This window comes from Tachyglossus aculeatus, chromosome 6 (assembly GCF_015852505.1).
Source record: "Tachyglossus aculeatus isolate mTacAcu1 chromosome 6, mTacAcu1.pri, whole genome shotgun sequence".
Lineage (NCBI taxonomy): Eukaryota > Metazoa > Chordata > Mammalia > Monotremata > Tachyglossidae > Tachyglossus > Tachyglossus aculeatus.
In genome coordinates, this window is record NC_052071.1 from 48,862,117 (window position 1) to 48,877,287 (window position 15,171).

The following is a 15,171-nucleotide window of genomic DNA, read 5'->3' on the forward strand; positions in this document are numbered from 1 at the left end:
CACTGCTGTCCGCAGATCCCAAACCAGGGAGGGTGGTACCAACATTCCCATTTTTCGATGAGGAAACCCAGAGAGGGGAAGTGACTTACCCAAGGTCACACAGCAGGACAGAAGCAGAAACAGCGTTAGAACTTGTAAATCAGCGGTTCCCAGCTACTGCCTAGTCCTGTGATAATAATAATAATTATGGCATTTATTAAGCGCTTACTATGTGCAAAGCACTGTTCTAAGCACGGGGGAGGTTACAAGGTGATCAGGTTGTCCCACGGGGGGCTCACAGTCTTAATCCCCATTTTACAGATGAGGTCACTGAGGCCCAGAGAAGTGAAGTGACTTGCCCAAAGTCACACAGCTGACAAGTGGCGCAGCCGGGATTTGAACCCATGACCTCTGTCTCCAAAGCCCATGCTCTTTCCACTGAGCCATGCTGCTTCTCTCGGCCTCATGCCACACTCAGTTTGTACAAGTCATGTGTGAGTTTGACCCAACCACCCCAAAGAATGCCTTATTAAGGGTTTTGCCCTCAGGGATCCTCCTTGCCACCCAAATTCAAGCCCCTGCCCGGGGGATTTTGGGCTGCAGCGGGTGGAGGGCGAATGGGACCCAGCATTCCCAAAGAGGACACTAATAATAATAATAATAATAATAATAATAATAGCATTTGTTAAGCGCTTACTATGTGCAAAGCACTGTTCTAAGCGCTGGGGAGGATACAAGGTGATCAGGTTGTCCCATTTGGGGCTCACAGTCTTCATCCCCATTTTCCAGATGAGGGAACTGAGGCCCAGAGAAGTGAAGTGACTTGCCCAAAGTCACCCACCTGACAATTGGTGGAGCCGGGATTTGAACCCATGACCTCTGACTCCAAAGCCCGGGCTCTTTCCAAAAAGAGGGTGTCGTTCTGACATCCAGCGAGAGTAGGCAACTACCACAAGGTCACACAGCAGGGGAGTCAGAATTAGCTCCCGCAGCCCATAAGACTCAGTTCCCAGACTCCCGTTCCGTCTCCATAGAGAAGCAGCGTGGCTCAGTGGAAAGAGCCCAGGCTTTGGAGTCCGAGATCGTGGGTTTAAATCCCGGCTCCGCCGTGTGACTTCGGGCAAGTCACTTCACTTCTCTGGGCCTCAGTTACCTCCTCTGTAAAATGGGGATGAAAACCGTGAGCCCCCCGTGGGACAACCTGATCACCTTGTAACCTCCCCAGCGCTTAGAACAGTGTGGGACAACCTGATCACCTTGTAACCTCCCCAGCGCTTAGAACAGTTCTTTGCACATAGTAAGCGCTTAGTAAATGCCATTATTATTATTATTGTTATTATTATTATCTCCCCAACAGACTGGCAGACTCTCCCTCCCTCCTTGGGAAGCCCTCAGCCAAGTCAGCAGAGTGTTCAGGACCTCAACGACTTCAGCTGAAAATGAGAGTGGCTAGAAAAGGTCTCCTGGCAGCCAACACTTGCAACGGGGCTGAATTTGAGATAATAGTAATAGTAATAATGGCATTTATTAAGCACTTACTATGTGCAAAGCACTGTTCCAAGCGCTGGGGAGGTTACAAGGTGATCAGGTTGTCCCAGGAGGTGCGAGCTTGCCTTTGGCTCAGCAGCATTACTTTCTGCGGCTCTCGACCCTGATTTATTCACGGCATTGACATAATAATAAATAATAATAATAATAATAATAATAATAGTATTTGCCCATCCGCCAAGCTAGCTCTCTTCCTCCCTTCAAGGCCCTACTAAGAGCTCACCTCCTCCTGGAGGCCTTCCCAGATTGAACCCCTTCCTTCCTTCCTCTCCCCCTCGTCCCCCTCTCCATCCCCCCCTCTTACCTCCTTCCCTTCCCCACAGCACCTGTATATATGCATATATGTTTGTTCATATTTATTACTCTATTCATTTATTTATTTATTTTACTTGTACATATCTATTCTATTTATTTTATTTTGTTAGTATGTTTGGTTTTGTTCTCTGTCTCCCCCTTTTAGACTGTGAGCCCACTGTTGGGTAGGGACTATCTCTATATGTTGCCAATTTGTACTTCCCTAGTGCTTAGTACAGTGCTCTGCATCATCATCATCATCATCAATCGTATTTATTGAACGCTTACTATGTGCAGAGCACTGTACTAAGCACTAGGGAAGTACAAATTGGCAACACATAGAGATAGTCCCTACCCAACAGTGGGCTCACAGTCTAAAAGGGGGAGACAGAGAACAAAACCAAACATACTAACAAAATAAAATAAATAGAATAGATATGTACAAGTAAAATAAATAGAGTAATAAATATGTACAAACATATATACATATATACAGGTGCTGTGGGGAAGGGAAGGAAGTAAGATGGGGGGGATGGAGAGGGGGACGAGGGGGAGAGGAAGGAAGGGGCTCAGTCTGGGAAGGCCTCCTGGAGGAGGTGAGCTCACACAGTACACTGCACACAGTAAGCGCTCAATAAATACGATTGACTGATTGATTGATTGATAGAACCCACGACCTCTAACTTTCAAGCCCGGGCTCTTTCCGCTAAGCCACGCTCCTTCTCAATCCCCACGACGGATTCGGGTGGTGGGAAGATTGGTCTCAAATATGGAGAAGCAGCGTGGCTCAGTGGAAAGAGCCCGGGCTTTGGAGTCAGAGGTCGTGGGTTCAAATCCTGGCTCCGCCAATTGCCAGCTGTGTGACTTTGGGCAAGTCACTTCTCTGTGCCTCAGTTCCCTTATCTGTAAAATGGGGGATTAAGACTGTGAGCCCCCCGTGGGACAACCTGATCACCTTGTAACCTCCCCAGTGCTTAGAACAGTGCTTTGCACATAGTAAGTGCTTAATAAATGCCATTATTATTATTATTAAATAGGTCCCATTGTGTTCTGCTTAAATAATGAAATGGCAAGGCGCGTTACCGGAGAAATGACTAATTGATTTCCTCTCCTCCGTGGCCGCTCGCCCCTGTACTTTAGAATTCCCTTCCGGGGAGTCCGATTTCCTCGCCTATAATGGCACCCCTGGGATAATACGCCAGCCCGAAATGTACCTACTGAGGAGAAAAGGGTTATCGCGTCTTTCTTTCTATAAATGTGTTCTAACTCCATAATTACTGAAAAAATTACTAGTTTCACATGTCTCACTCCCTCTGACAGCCAGATGGGGAGACAAGGGGGGACTAAGAAAGGAGGGGGAACTGGTGGAAGTACAGGCTTGGTTTACTGGAAAGATCCCGGGCTCGGGAGTCAGAGGTTGTGGGTTCTTATCCTGGCTCCGCCACGTAGCCATGTGACTTTGGTCAAATCGCTTAACTTCTCTGTGCCTCAGCTCATCTGTAAAATGGGGATTAAGACTGTGAACACCACGTGGGACAACCTGATTACCTTATAATAATAATAATGATGGTATTTGTTAAGCTCTTACTATGTGCATAGCGCTGTTCTAAGCGCTGGGGGACATACAAGGCGATCAGGTTGTCCCACGTGGGGCTCACAGTCTTACTCCCCATTTTACAGATGGGGGAACTGAGGCACAGAGAAGTGAAGTGACTTGCTCAAAGTCACACAGCTGACAAGTGGCGGAGTTGGGATTTGAACCCATGACCTCTGACTCCAATATATCTTATATCTCCCCCACTGCTTAGACCAATGCTTGGCACATAGTAAGTGCTTAACAAATACTATCATCATCATGACGAACTTTTGGTAAATGACTAGACTTAGATTCCAACAAGGTCACTGTCGATCAAGAGAGTCATTAAGAAAAAAAAAACCCAAAAATACCATGTCCAGGCTTATTTAAGGTCCCAGGGTGCTTGTACGCTGTTCAGACTAAAGACAGGCAAGTAGGTAAAAATAATAATTATGATATTCTTTAAGTGCTTACTATATGCTAAGTGCTGTACTAAGTAGTACTCAGGGGGAAGCAGCATGGCTCAGTGGAAAGAGCCCGGGCTTTGGAGTCAGAGGCCATGGGTTCAAATCCCGCCTCTGCCGATTGTCAGCTGTGTGACTTTGGGCAAGACACTTCACTTCTCTGGGCCTCAGTCACCTCATCTGTAAAATGGGGATTAGGATTGTGAGCCCCCCATGGGACAACCTGATCACCTTGTAACCTCCCCAGTGCCTAGAACAGTGCTTTGCACATAGTAAGCACTTAATAAATGCCATCGTTATTATTATTAGGAGGGTAAACGGATATTGAATCCCCATTTTACTGATGAAGAAACTGGGGCTCAGAGAAATGAAGGGACTGGCCCAAGGACACACAGCAGACAAGTGAGCCCACTGTAGGGTAGGGACTGTCTCTATATGTTGCCAAATTGTACTTCCCAAGAGCTTAGTACAGTGCTCAGCACACAGTAAGCGCTCAATAAATACGATTGATGATGAAGTGGCAGAGCTGGGATTAGAAATTGGATCCTCTGATTCTCAGGCCCCTGCTCTTTCCACTAGGCCTCACTGCTTTGGGTGTATGGTGGAAAAAGATTGCCCTTTGTTTCAGAGGACAGTGGAGACATAAATACTACCAAATTTCACTTGGGAACTGGGAGTCCTGGGGCTCGGCACAAAACACCCTGCTTCGCTCCGGGCCATACCTGGGGAGGCTGGGAGAACCTGGAGCAGAGGAGGCCGAGGGAGCCTGGATCCGGGATCCAGTAATTATGATAATAATAATAATAATAATAAAGGTATTTGTTAAGAGTTTACTATATGCAAAGCGCTGGGGTTGATACAAGGTAATCAGGTTGTCCCACGTGAGGCTCACAGTCATAATCCCCATTTTCCAGATGAGGTAACTGAGGCCCAAAGAAGTCAAGTGACTTGCCCAGAGTCACACAGCTGGTAAGTGGCAGAGACGGGATTAGAACCCACAACCTCTGACTCTTTCCACTAAGCCGTGCTGCTTCTCATTAGGGGGTGGTAGTGGGGCCCAGCCCTTTCCTGAAGATAATAATAACAATAATTAATAGTTATGGTATTTGTAAAGTGCTTACTACGTGCCAAGTACTGTTCTAAACACTGGGGTAGATACACGGTAATCAGGTTGCCCCATATGGGGCTCACAGTCTTAATCCCCATTTTATAGATAGCAGGCACAGAGAATTTAATAACTGTAATAAAAATGATGGCATTTATTAAGCGCTTACTATGTGCACTGTTTTTAGCACTGTGGAGGTTACAAGGTGATCATGTTGTCCCACAGGGGACTCACAGTCTTAACCCCCAGTTTACAGATGAGGTACCTGAGGCACAGAGAAGTGAAGTGACTTGCCCAAAGTCACACAGCTGACAAGTGGCGGAGCTGGGATTTGAACCCATGACCTCTGACTCCAAAGCCCATACTCTTTCTACAGAGCCACGCTGCTTCCAAAAAAAAAAAAACCACTGTTCTAAGCACTGAGGGGATACAAGGTGATCAGGTTGTCCCATGTGAGGATCACAGTCTTCACCCCCATTTTACAGATGAGTTAACTGAGGCACAGAGAAGTGAAGTGACTTGCCCAAAGTCACACAGCTGATGAGTGGTGGAGACGGGATTAGAACCCATGACCTCTGACTCCCAAGCCCGGGCTCTTTCCACGGGGCCACGGTGAGGCCCAAGGCTTGCCCGAGGTCACACAGCAGGTAAGTGGCAGAGCTGGGATTAGAACCCTTCTAGACCGTAAGCCCGCTGTTGGGAAGGGACCGTCTCTATATGTTGCCATTTGCACTTCCCAAGCGCTTAGTACAGTGCTCTGCACACAGTAAGCGCTCAATAAATACGACTGAGTGAATGAATGAACGAACCCATGTCCTCTGATTCCCAAGCTTCGGCTTTTTCCACCCAGCCACGCTGCTTCTCTAAAATGATGATGGCATTTGTTAAGCGCTTACTATGTGCAAAGCACTGTTCTAAATGCCCCTGGAAGGCCAGAGGGGCCTTCCTTGAGGGGAACCCAGCCCTCTGGAGAAGGGGCAAGACTGAGCACCTGAAGACAGCAGGGATTGCTGTGGGGCTGAGGCATAGCACAGTGCTTACTGCACTGCTTGGTATACAGTAGGCGCTCAATACACCCCGCGGACTGACTGATCACCTGGTTGAGTTGGGACAGTTCTCAATTGTTGTAGGCTGTCAGGAAAACAGGCAAAAAACCAAAAAAAAAAAAAGACGCAGATGTCCCAGGATTGACCCGTACCTGGCTAAATCGGACACCCTGCCATACACCAATCGATTAATGATATTTATTGAATGCTTACTGTGTACAGAGCACCGTACTGAGTGCTTGGGAAAGTACAGCACAAGAGAGTTGGTATATAGGCTTCCCGACCACATGGCGTTTACATGGAGAGAGGAAGCGCTCAGTAAATACGATTGAAGGAAGAAGGAAGGAGAGACAGACATTAAAATAGGTCTTATGGATAAGGGGAATAGAATAGTATACGGATATTTACATAGGTGCTGTGGGGCTGGGATAGTATGAAAGTGTCAAATGCCTAATCGACACAGAGGGGAGGTTGGACAGAGGAAACGAGAGCTTAGTCTGCGAAGGCCTCTTGGAGATGCGATTTAAGGAGGGTTTGGGAGGTGGAGAGAGTGGTGGTTTGTCAGATACGAAGGAGGAAGGAAGTTGCTGGCCCCGTCCTCTGGCTGGCAACCTTGAAACGCAATGCATTTTCATGTAAATAATCTTTCTCCTATTAAATCATTTTATGCCCCCATGTGCTCAACTCAAAAAGAAAAACAAAAGCCTTCCGTTGTTCTCTTAGCTGTGCCTGGACTGCCCGGCTCAGGCTGTCATATCATCACCATCAATGGTATTTATTGAGCATTTACTATGTGCAGAGCACTGTACTACATCAGGCAGGCCCCTGCGAAGGACTTCTTGTTCTGAGGGGAGAGTATGGGGAGGTCCCTGGGGTCCTGAACCTCTGGATGGTGGGATCTGCTCTGTGCCCAGACCCCTCATCCGGAGTTCAGGACACGGCCCTGGAGCTGGGCCAGGGGAGGAGGCGGATGTTGTCTTCAGCCTGGCTTTTGGTGGGGTGGGGAGGGTGGGAAGAAGGGAGGAGGGGCAGGCTGGGGACGGGGAGAAAAGGGAATGATGTACCCCAGGGCAGGTCCATTGCACCCCAATTCCCCGGAGGCATCACAGGACAACAGCTCTTCTAGCTCCGCTTTCTTCAATCAGCAGCAACAGCCCTCTTCCACCTAACGGCAACACTTCCCGATTCCACTGGCCACCGCGGCGTCCGAGGGAAGGGACGGTTGATGAGAGAAGTTGGGCTCTGCTTCCGTTGTCCCTTCTCCACATTCCACGCAGACGGCCAACAGAGCAGAGACCAAAACCACCTGAAAGATACAAACTGTAATTTTACAGTTACCTCATCTGTAAAATGGGGATTAAGACTGTGAGCCTCACGTGGGACAACTTGATCCCCTTGTATTCCCCCCCGCCCAGTGCTTAGAACAGTGCTCTGCACATAGTAAGCGCTTAACAAATGCCATCGTTGTTATTATTATACAAACAGAAGGAGGAGAAAAGAAAAACTGACCGGCAAAACCCTTCTTATTCCAGTTCGCCTTTCCTAGTTTGAGCTGACTAAACTTGGGAAAGTTTGGCATTTATAAACATGGATTTCACTCTTTCCCAATAGACCATTTTCAGTTAATCTATTCAGAGAACAGATTTCAATTCATTTTTAATGGAGAGAGGAACCCAAAAGCAATTTACAGAATGTACAGATTTGAGTGGAAGAATTCCAGCTGTTGCAAAGCGTGGCTGTGGAAGGCAACAACCGCCTCAGGCGAGTCATCCCTGAAAGCTAGGGCCCCGGGGCAGTTAGTTAGGGGCCGCCCTGCCCCTTAAAGCCGGCAGGGAACTCAGTCACTCCGCGGAAGGCTCTGGCGAGCTCTGGGAGGCCACTCAGATGGGGAGAAATCAAGTCACCGTCTCATTTCATACGATTCCGGGGCAGGCAGAGCCTCCCACAGAGAAGTCACACGTGTCCTGCCACGGGCCCTGCTAGATGTGGTCAGTGAAATACTGAACGAAAGCCTGCTGTTTCCTGGAACCACTTCCGTGGGGAGCCGAATCTCAGCAGCAGGCCGGAGACGGGGCCAGCCACCCAGCCTGAGGCTCAACCCTAAGTCCAATGCTTCTTTCTTCGATGGGGACAGTCTGAGAGCAGCGCAGGGTGGACGCCGAGGGAAGAGAAGCAGCAGATGTTCGACGGTTGCTTCCTAAGGGTCAGTTTATTCCGGCCGGCCATCAAGTTTGGGAGTGGGAGGAAACGCGATTGATGCTGCTCTCAATGAAGAGTTTCAGGCCCTGCAGCCCCTCAGAATAGAGATATTCCAAATACCAGTTCCACTTCTTTCCCTTTGGGAAAAGAAAAGGCGAGAAAGTTACTTGGTTGACATTCACGCCGTCCTTGTACTCAGCCTCCCCCAGGTCACTGATGAAAGGGTAACGTGGTCCTTAGATACAGGCACATAAACACAAACACACACATCAATCAATCAATCGTATTTATTGAGCACTTACTGTGTGCAGAGCACTGTACTAAGAGCTTGGGAAGTACAAGGTGGCAACATATAGAGACAGTCCCTACCCAACAGTGGGCTCACAGTCTAAAAGGGGGAGACAGAGAACAAAACCAAACATACTAACAAAATAAAATAAATAGAATAGATATGTACAAGTAAAATAAATAAATAACTAGAGTAATAAATATGTACAAACATATATACATATATACAGGTGCTGTGGGGAGAGGAAGGAGGTAAGATGGGGGGGGATGGAGAGGGGGATGAGGGGGAGAGGAAATCTAAACCCAGAGATCCTGGATTCAGACGGGGCCAGTTACTTTTACAGAAAGAAGGTGATTCAGATTCAACCTTGAAAACGGTCCAAAGACCAATAGCTACTTAGCGCCTTCTTATATCCTCAGTTAGAATTATTTTTTGTTCACCTGCCTAATGTGATAAAGTGTATAGTCTAACTTAGTCCACTGCTCAGTGCTCTGCACACAGTAAGCGCTCAAGTGATTGGTGTAGGCATGCAGAGAAGAACAAACACCCATACAGGCACCTGTTCAACAAAAAAGGTGTCGACAGCAAAAGCCAAGCCCACGACTATTTCCACCGTAACCAAATTTCAGCGTTTGTAGGGTTGGCACTGTAAAATGGGGGTGTTGGGTAGGTGCATTCCCCTTTTAGATCGTAAGCTCATTGTGGGCACGGAATGTGTCTGTTGTATTGCTGTGGTGTACTCTCCCAAGTGCTAAATATAGCGCTCTGCATACACGAAGCACTCAATAAAAACAACTGATGGATTAACTGCATGGAGTGAAGAACAATAGCAGTAACAATCTGTGTTTAACCAAGTAAAGCTCTGAGAGGGGATTTTTGGAGAGTTCAGAAAGACTATGACAGGGTCGGAAGTTGGGGTGGGGAACCTTGGAACCAAAGGAAGGCCTGGGGTGAGGGAAAGAAAGGAAAGAGAAGAAGGAAAGAGAAAAGAAAAAGAAGGAAGGAAGGAAGGAAGGAAGGAAGGAAGGAAGAAAGAAAGAAAGAAAGAAAGAAAGAAAGAAAGAAAGGAAGGAAGGAAGGAAGGAAGAAAGAAAGGAAGGAAGGAAGAAAGAAAGAAGGAATGGCCACTTATCACTTACCTTAATGGAACTCAAATTCAGTTCTTTCTTCTCTGGCCAACCCTTTAAAAAAAAAAGCCAGAAGAGGAAAAAAACGAGTTAAGGGAATACTTAGAAGTCTTCAAAAACCACTCCCTAGCAACATTGCTGGGGAAATGTCCTTCTTACTTGTCCTAATCTGGGGCCCTTATGAAACTAGTTTCAACCTTTCTGATGTCCTTCCCTGCAAAAGTCTGTTGAAGCATCATTCAATCATATTTGTTGAGCACTTACTGTGTGCAAAGCACTGTACTAAGTGCTTATGACCTAGTTAATAATATCGATGGTATTTGTTAAGCGCTTACTACGTGACAAGCACTGTTCTAAGCACTGGGGGAGATATGAGGTAATCAGGTTGCCTCACGTGGGGCTTACAGTTCTTAATCCCCATTTGACAGATGAGGTAGCTGAGGCCCAGAGAAATTAAGTGACTTGCCCAAAGTCACACAGCTGACAATGGCGGAGCCGGGATTAGAACCCATGACCTCTGACTCCCAAGCCCGGGCTCTTTCCACTAAGCCACGCTGCTTCTCTAATTAATGGATAGAGAATGGTCCTGGCATTGTGAGGACTGTGAGCCCTTTGTGGGACACGGTCTGTGTCCAATCGGATTAACTTGTATTTACCCCAGTGTTGTCCGCCAGCGAACTTGGCATGACTGACTCCATCTTGTGCATACCAACAGTAACCCTTTATTTTGTGCAGACCGAAAGCACTCCAGTGTGTAACATTAACCCAAGCGGCTTCTCTCTGTCTGGAATGTCCCCATCCTGTGTTGACCGTTATCTCCTGATAACATCTTGTAAACAGGGATTTTAACACTAACCAAACCATGACAAGCAAACGGTTGTACTTTAACTTGGGATCTAGGAATGCCAAGGCCTCACGCGCAGCACTACTCTCGGGAATCCTTTGAGTAGCTCGGATTTGAAACCCAATAAAAGAGGAAGAAGCGGCTGGGATCGGGGCTGCTTGTCACTCGTACCTCTCCCGGGAGGTGAACGGGCAGGTAACCACTTTCCTTCTTTACTGCTCTATCTGAACTCATGTCTCCGAGTCATTTTTCCTATCTGCGTCACCACCTTGGGTACACGAACCCTGCGGCCGATTTACACCGATTAACCTATTTTGCACCCTACTTTTCGATAACACGCCACGATTAGTACAGTGCCTGGCACATAGTAAGTGCTCAAAAATAGCATTTAAAAATAAAATAAAGGGGAGGAGGTAGCAGCAGAAGCAACAATAGCTACACAGACTGCTTTTTCTCGTTATCTATCCTCTGGCCTCCTCAGCTCTCTTCCCTAGGCACCCGGACCTCCCTTTGGAGGCTGTGTTAGAGCAGCAGGAATTTCAATCTCCTCCCGGGCTCCCAAACTTCCAATCGGCAATCCTAAGCAAAGAGGCTCTTTGGACCTTTTCCCAAGCAACTTCATGGCACTCCGTTCAAAAACCTCCAGAAGGGAATCGACTGCACAGCCCACGCTAGCAAACTTCGTGCCACTGGAAGTGAAGGCATTTGACGAGGTGGAGGTGGCAGAGTTACTGGGGTTTCAGAGGCTCGGAGTCACCATCTCGGAAGAGTCATTAGCATTCAAATCGGGAGATTTTTCCAGGTCCACATGGAGCCAGCAGACGCTTGCTTGGGAGCAACACAGTTACAAAAACAACTTTCCAGGCTGCTGCTGAGCCGGGCTCTCTGGTGCTGCAGAGGGAATTAGTCCTCCCAGAGAACCAACGATCTGCATTTCTTTCCTTAAGCGCCTTAAAATCCACATTCTAATCCCACGGGAATCAAACCCTGGGCCTAAAGCAATGAGTTGGCTTGACCAGATCATCAACTCATCAATCGGCCTTTGCTCTCAATTGTCAATTTGTTCCACTTATTTTGAGATCACCACCTGCTTTTAACAGTCGTATCTGTTTTCACTCTTTCTTCCCACTGAACAGATGCAATTCACGTCTGCCTCCGTACGCCATTAGATCGTCAGGGCCCGTAACTTCTCGGTTTTGCTCCTAAGTGCTGGACTCAGTGCTCTGGACACAGCAGGTGCTCAAAAAGCCTTGCTGAGATTGACAATCCATGCCCAAAGAAACAGGCCCCAAGAACCCAGAATTTCAGGGGGTGAGTCTCTCAGAAAATCCCAGAGGAAACCTCCCCACGTAGATATTTGATTGGGGAGGAACCATCACATAGGGCTCTAGAACTAATTCATAGTTAGAAACGGTCTAATAATTCGTAGAAACGGTCCAATAATTTGTAGAAAAGGTCCAAGCAGAACTTGGGTTAGGGATGAGACCAAAGTAAGGGAACCGGGTTACCGGAAAACACAAATTACCCAAGATTAGACTGTGCCAAAGCAGACTGCAGGCAGGGATTCACCATTCCTTGGCACAATCAATCGTATTTATTGAGCGCTTACTGTGGGCAGAGCACTGTACTAAGCGCTTGGGAAGTACAAGTTGGCAACATATAGAGACAGTCCCTACCCAACAGTGGGCTCACAGTCTAAAAGGGGGAGACTCAGAGACATGAGTTCAGATAGAGCGGTAAAGAAGGAAAGTGGCTACCTGCCCTTTCACCTCCCGGGAGAGGGACGAGTGACAAGCAGCCCCGATCCCAGCCGCTTCTTCCTCTTTTATTGGAGACAGAGAACAAAACCAAACATACTAACAAAATGAAATAAATACACTGAACATCCATAATGGGGGAAAAAAAGATCAGGCTTTTAGCAGGGGAGCTAAACTCGATTACCTTGAGATGGACACATCCTCTGTGGTTCTCTGAAGCCAACGCAGGGGTCACAATAAACAAAACCCAGTCGGGAACAGATGACATTTCGTACCTCTACTCCAGTGAAGGGTGGTGGGAATGGGCATTCAGTCCTCCCCATCCCTCCCGATCTCCCCCTCCCAGCTTTTCCCAAAACACGCCACTCCACCAATCCAGAACCGGCGCACCAGTGGCACGCACAAGTGACTCCCAAGAGTGCACTCTTGTTCTCTGCCTCCCTAGGGACCGCTTTGGCCCAGACACTTGGACAGCGCAGGATTTCAATCTTTGCAAATGGAGATTTGCAGCGGTTCGTCCTTTCAATGGAAGAGGCAACAGTCACCAACAGGCTGAATTATGCGGTGGCTACAAGGAACTCGGAGGAGAGCTACCAGGACGCCGAGGAGCAGGGAGTCCCGTAAAGAGTGCATCGCAAGGAAGCGTGTCCCAGCGGGAAGAGCATGGGCCTGGGATCTAATCCCGGCTCACCCACTTGCGTGACCTGGGATAAGTCACGTAACTTCTCTGTGCCTCAGTTTCCTCAACTGTGAAATGGGGATTCAATACCTGTTCGCCTTCCTACTTAGACCATGAGCTCCACTTGGGGCAGGGACTGAGTCCGATCTGATTAACTTGCCTCTGCTCGGTAAGTTCATTATGGTCAAGGAACAGTCCCCCTTCTAGACTGTGAGCCCGTTGATCAATCAAACAATCGCATTTATTGAGCGCTTACTGTGTGCCGAGCACTGTACTAAGCGCTTGGGAAGTACAAGTTGGCAACATATAGAGACGGTCCCTACCCAACAGTGGGCGCACAGTCTCGAAGGGGGTTGATGTTGCCGACTTGTACTTCCTAAGCGCTTAGTACAGTGCTCTGCACACAATAAGTGCTCAATAAATACGACTAAATGAATGAACAGGTGTGCTGATTGTTGTACCGCCCTCTCCCAAGCGCTTACAACAGCGCTCTGCACACAGCAAGAGTTTAATTAATACCATTGATTGATTCATATACCCAGCGATTAGAACAGTGCTAGCACACAGTAAGTGCTCAACAAATATCATTATTATTACCATTATTATTACTAGAAGGAGCATGTAGAGGATGTACATGTAGCATGTACAACTACCTGTACAAGCATGTAGAGCATGAAGCAGTAGCATGGGAGAAGCAGCATGAGCTTGGGAGTCGGAGGATGTGGGTTCTAATCCCTGCTCCGCTACTTCTCTGCTGTGTGACCTTGGGGAAGTCACTTCACTTCTCTGGGCCTCAGTTAGTTCATCTGTAAAATGGGGAGCCCCATGCAGCATGGCTCGGTGGAAAGAGCCCGGGCTTGGGAACCAGAGGTCATGGGTTCTAATCCTGGCTCTGCCACTTGTCAGGTGGGTGACTTTGGGCAAGTCACAACTTCTCTGTGCCTCAGTTACCTCATCTGGAAAGTGGGGATTAAGACTGTGAGCCCCATGTGGGACAACCTGATCACCTTGTATCCCCCCCCCAGCGCTTAGAACAGTGCTTTGCCCATAGTAAGTGCTTAACAAATTCCATCATTATTATTATTGTTATAACCTGATTACCTTGTATCTACCCCAGCGCTTACAACAGTGCTTAGCACATAGTAAGCGCTTAACAAATACAATAGTTATTATTATTATTATTATCACCATCACTAGTACTATTGCTGGGCCCTTACCTGCTGCAGAAAGAGGGCAGCGTAGCCTAACAGCGCTGGATGATGGACCATATTTAAGCAGTTCCTGACTTCGGGCACTCCGGTTTTTTCCAGCACTTCTTGGTCCAAGGAAATTCCTTGAGAATGGATGTTCTGGAAGGGCTTGGATGTCCACAGGCAGTCGACGATCGCTATTACATACTGGTTAAACTCTTTGTAAGTCCTACTGCTGAAGTTGAATTGCCGCCTTGCCTGGAGGAACCGAGGTGGGGGAGACACCTAGTCACTACTGGTGTGAAAATAGCTTTCCTTCTCCCCCTTGCCCATCTCTTTATCCCCAAATTGTTGCCGCCTATGTTTGGTTTCTGACAATGATGCCTCGATGATCAGATGAATGCTCAGTACCTTTTTTATCAGCTCGTTTTCCTTTGCAGCGACCAGGTTGGCTCGGTATCTAACGGGAATAAAGGTGGAAAAGTTAATGCCATCTGATTGCCTTATCTCTCACGGGAAGTGGTGTGCCTGAGGGGAAAGACCTGTATATATGTATATATGTTTGTACATATTTATTACTCTATTTATTTATTTATTTTACTTGTACATATCTATTCTATTTATTTTATTTTGTTAGTATGTTTGGTTCTGTTCTCTGTCTCCCCCTTTTAGACTGTGAGCCCACTGTTGGGTAGGGACTGTCTCTATGTGTTGCCAGCTTGTACTTCCCAAGCGCTTAGTACAGTGCTCTGCACATAGTAAGCGCTCAATAAATATGATTGATGATGATGATGAAAGACCACGGGTCTCGGAGTCGGAGGACCTGGGCTCTAATCCAGGCTCTGCCGTTTGCCTGCTTTGTGGCTTGGGCAAGTCACTTCACTGTCCTTTAATTTTCTCAGCTGCAAAATGAAGTTCAGATACCCGTTCTCCCTCCTCCTTAGATTGTACACATTTATTCTATTTATTTTATTTTGTTAATATGGTTTGTTGTCTGTCTCCCCCTTCTAGACTGTGAGCCCACTGTTGGGTAGGGACCGTCTCTATATGTTGCCAACTTGGACTTCCCAAGCG

General features: G+C 47.4%; 1 protein-coding gene across 1 annotated transcript in view; it reads right to left on the bottom strand.

The window, feature by feature from the left end:
* Positions 1-7,475: 7,475 nt before the first annotated feature.
* The window catches only part of CENPI (centromere protein I), a 41,431-nt gene continuing 33,735 nt past the window's right edge, over positions 7,476-15,171 (bottom strand). The window contains exons 18-21 of the mRNA XM_038747991.1: positions 14,509-14,557; positions 14,125-14,355; positions 9,640-9,681; positions 7,476-8,348 (exon numbers count right to left, since the gene is read on the bottom strand). Of these exons, the coding sequence (XP_038603919.1) occupies positions 8,238-8,348; positions 9,640-9,681; positions 14,125-14,355; positions 14,509-14,557 (433 nt within the window). The 3' untranslated portion in view covers positions 7,476-8,237. The remainder of the gene's footprint in view (positions 8,349-9,639; positions 9,682-14,124; positions 14,356-14,508; positions 14,558-15,171) is intronic.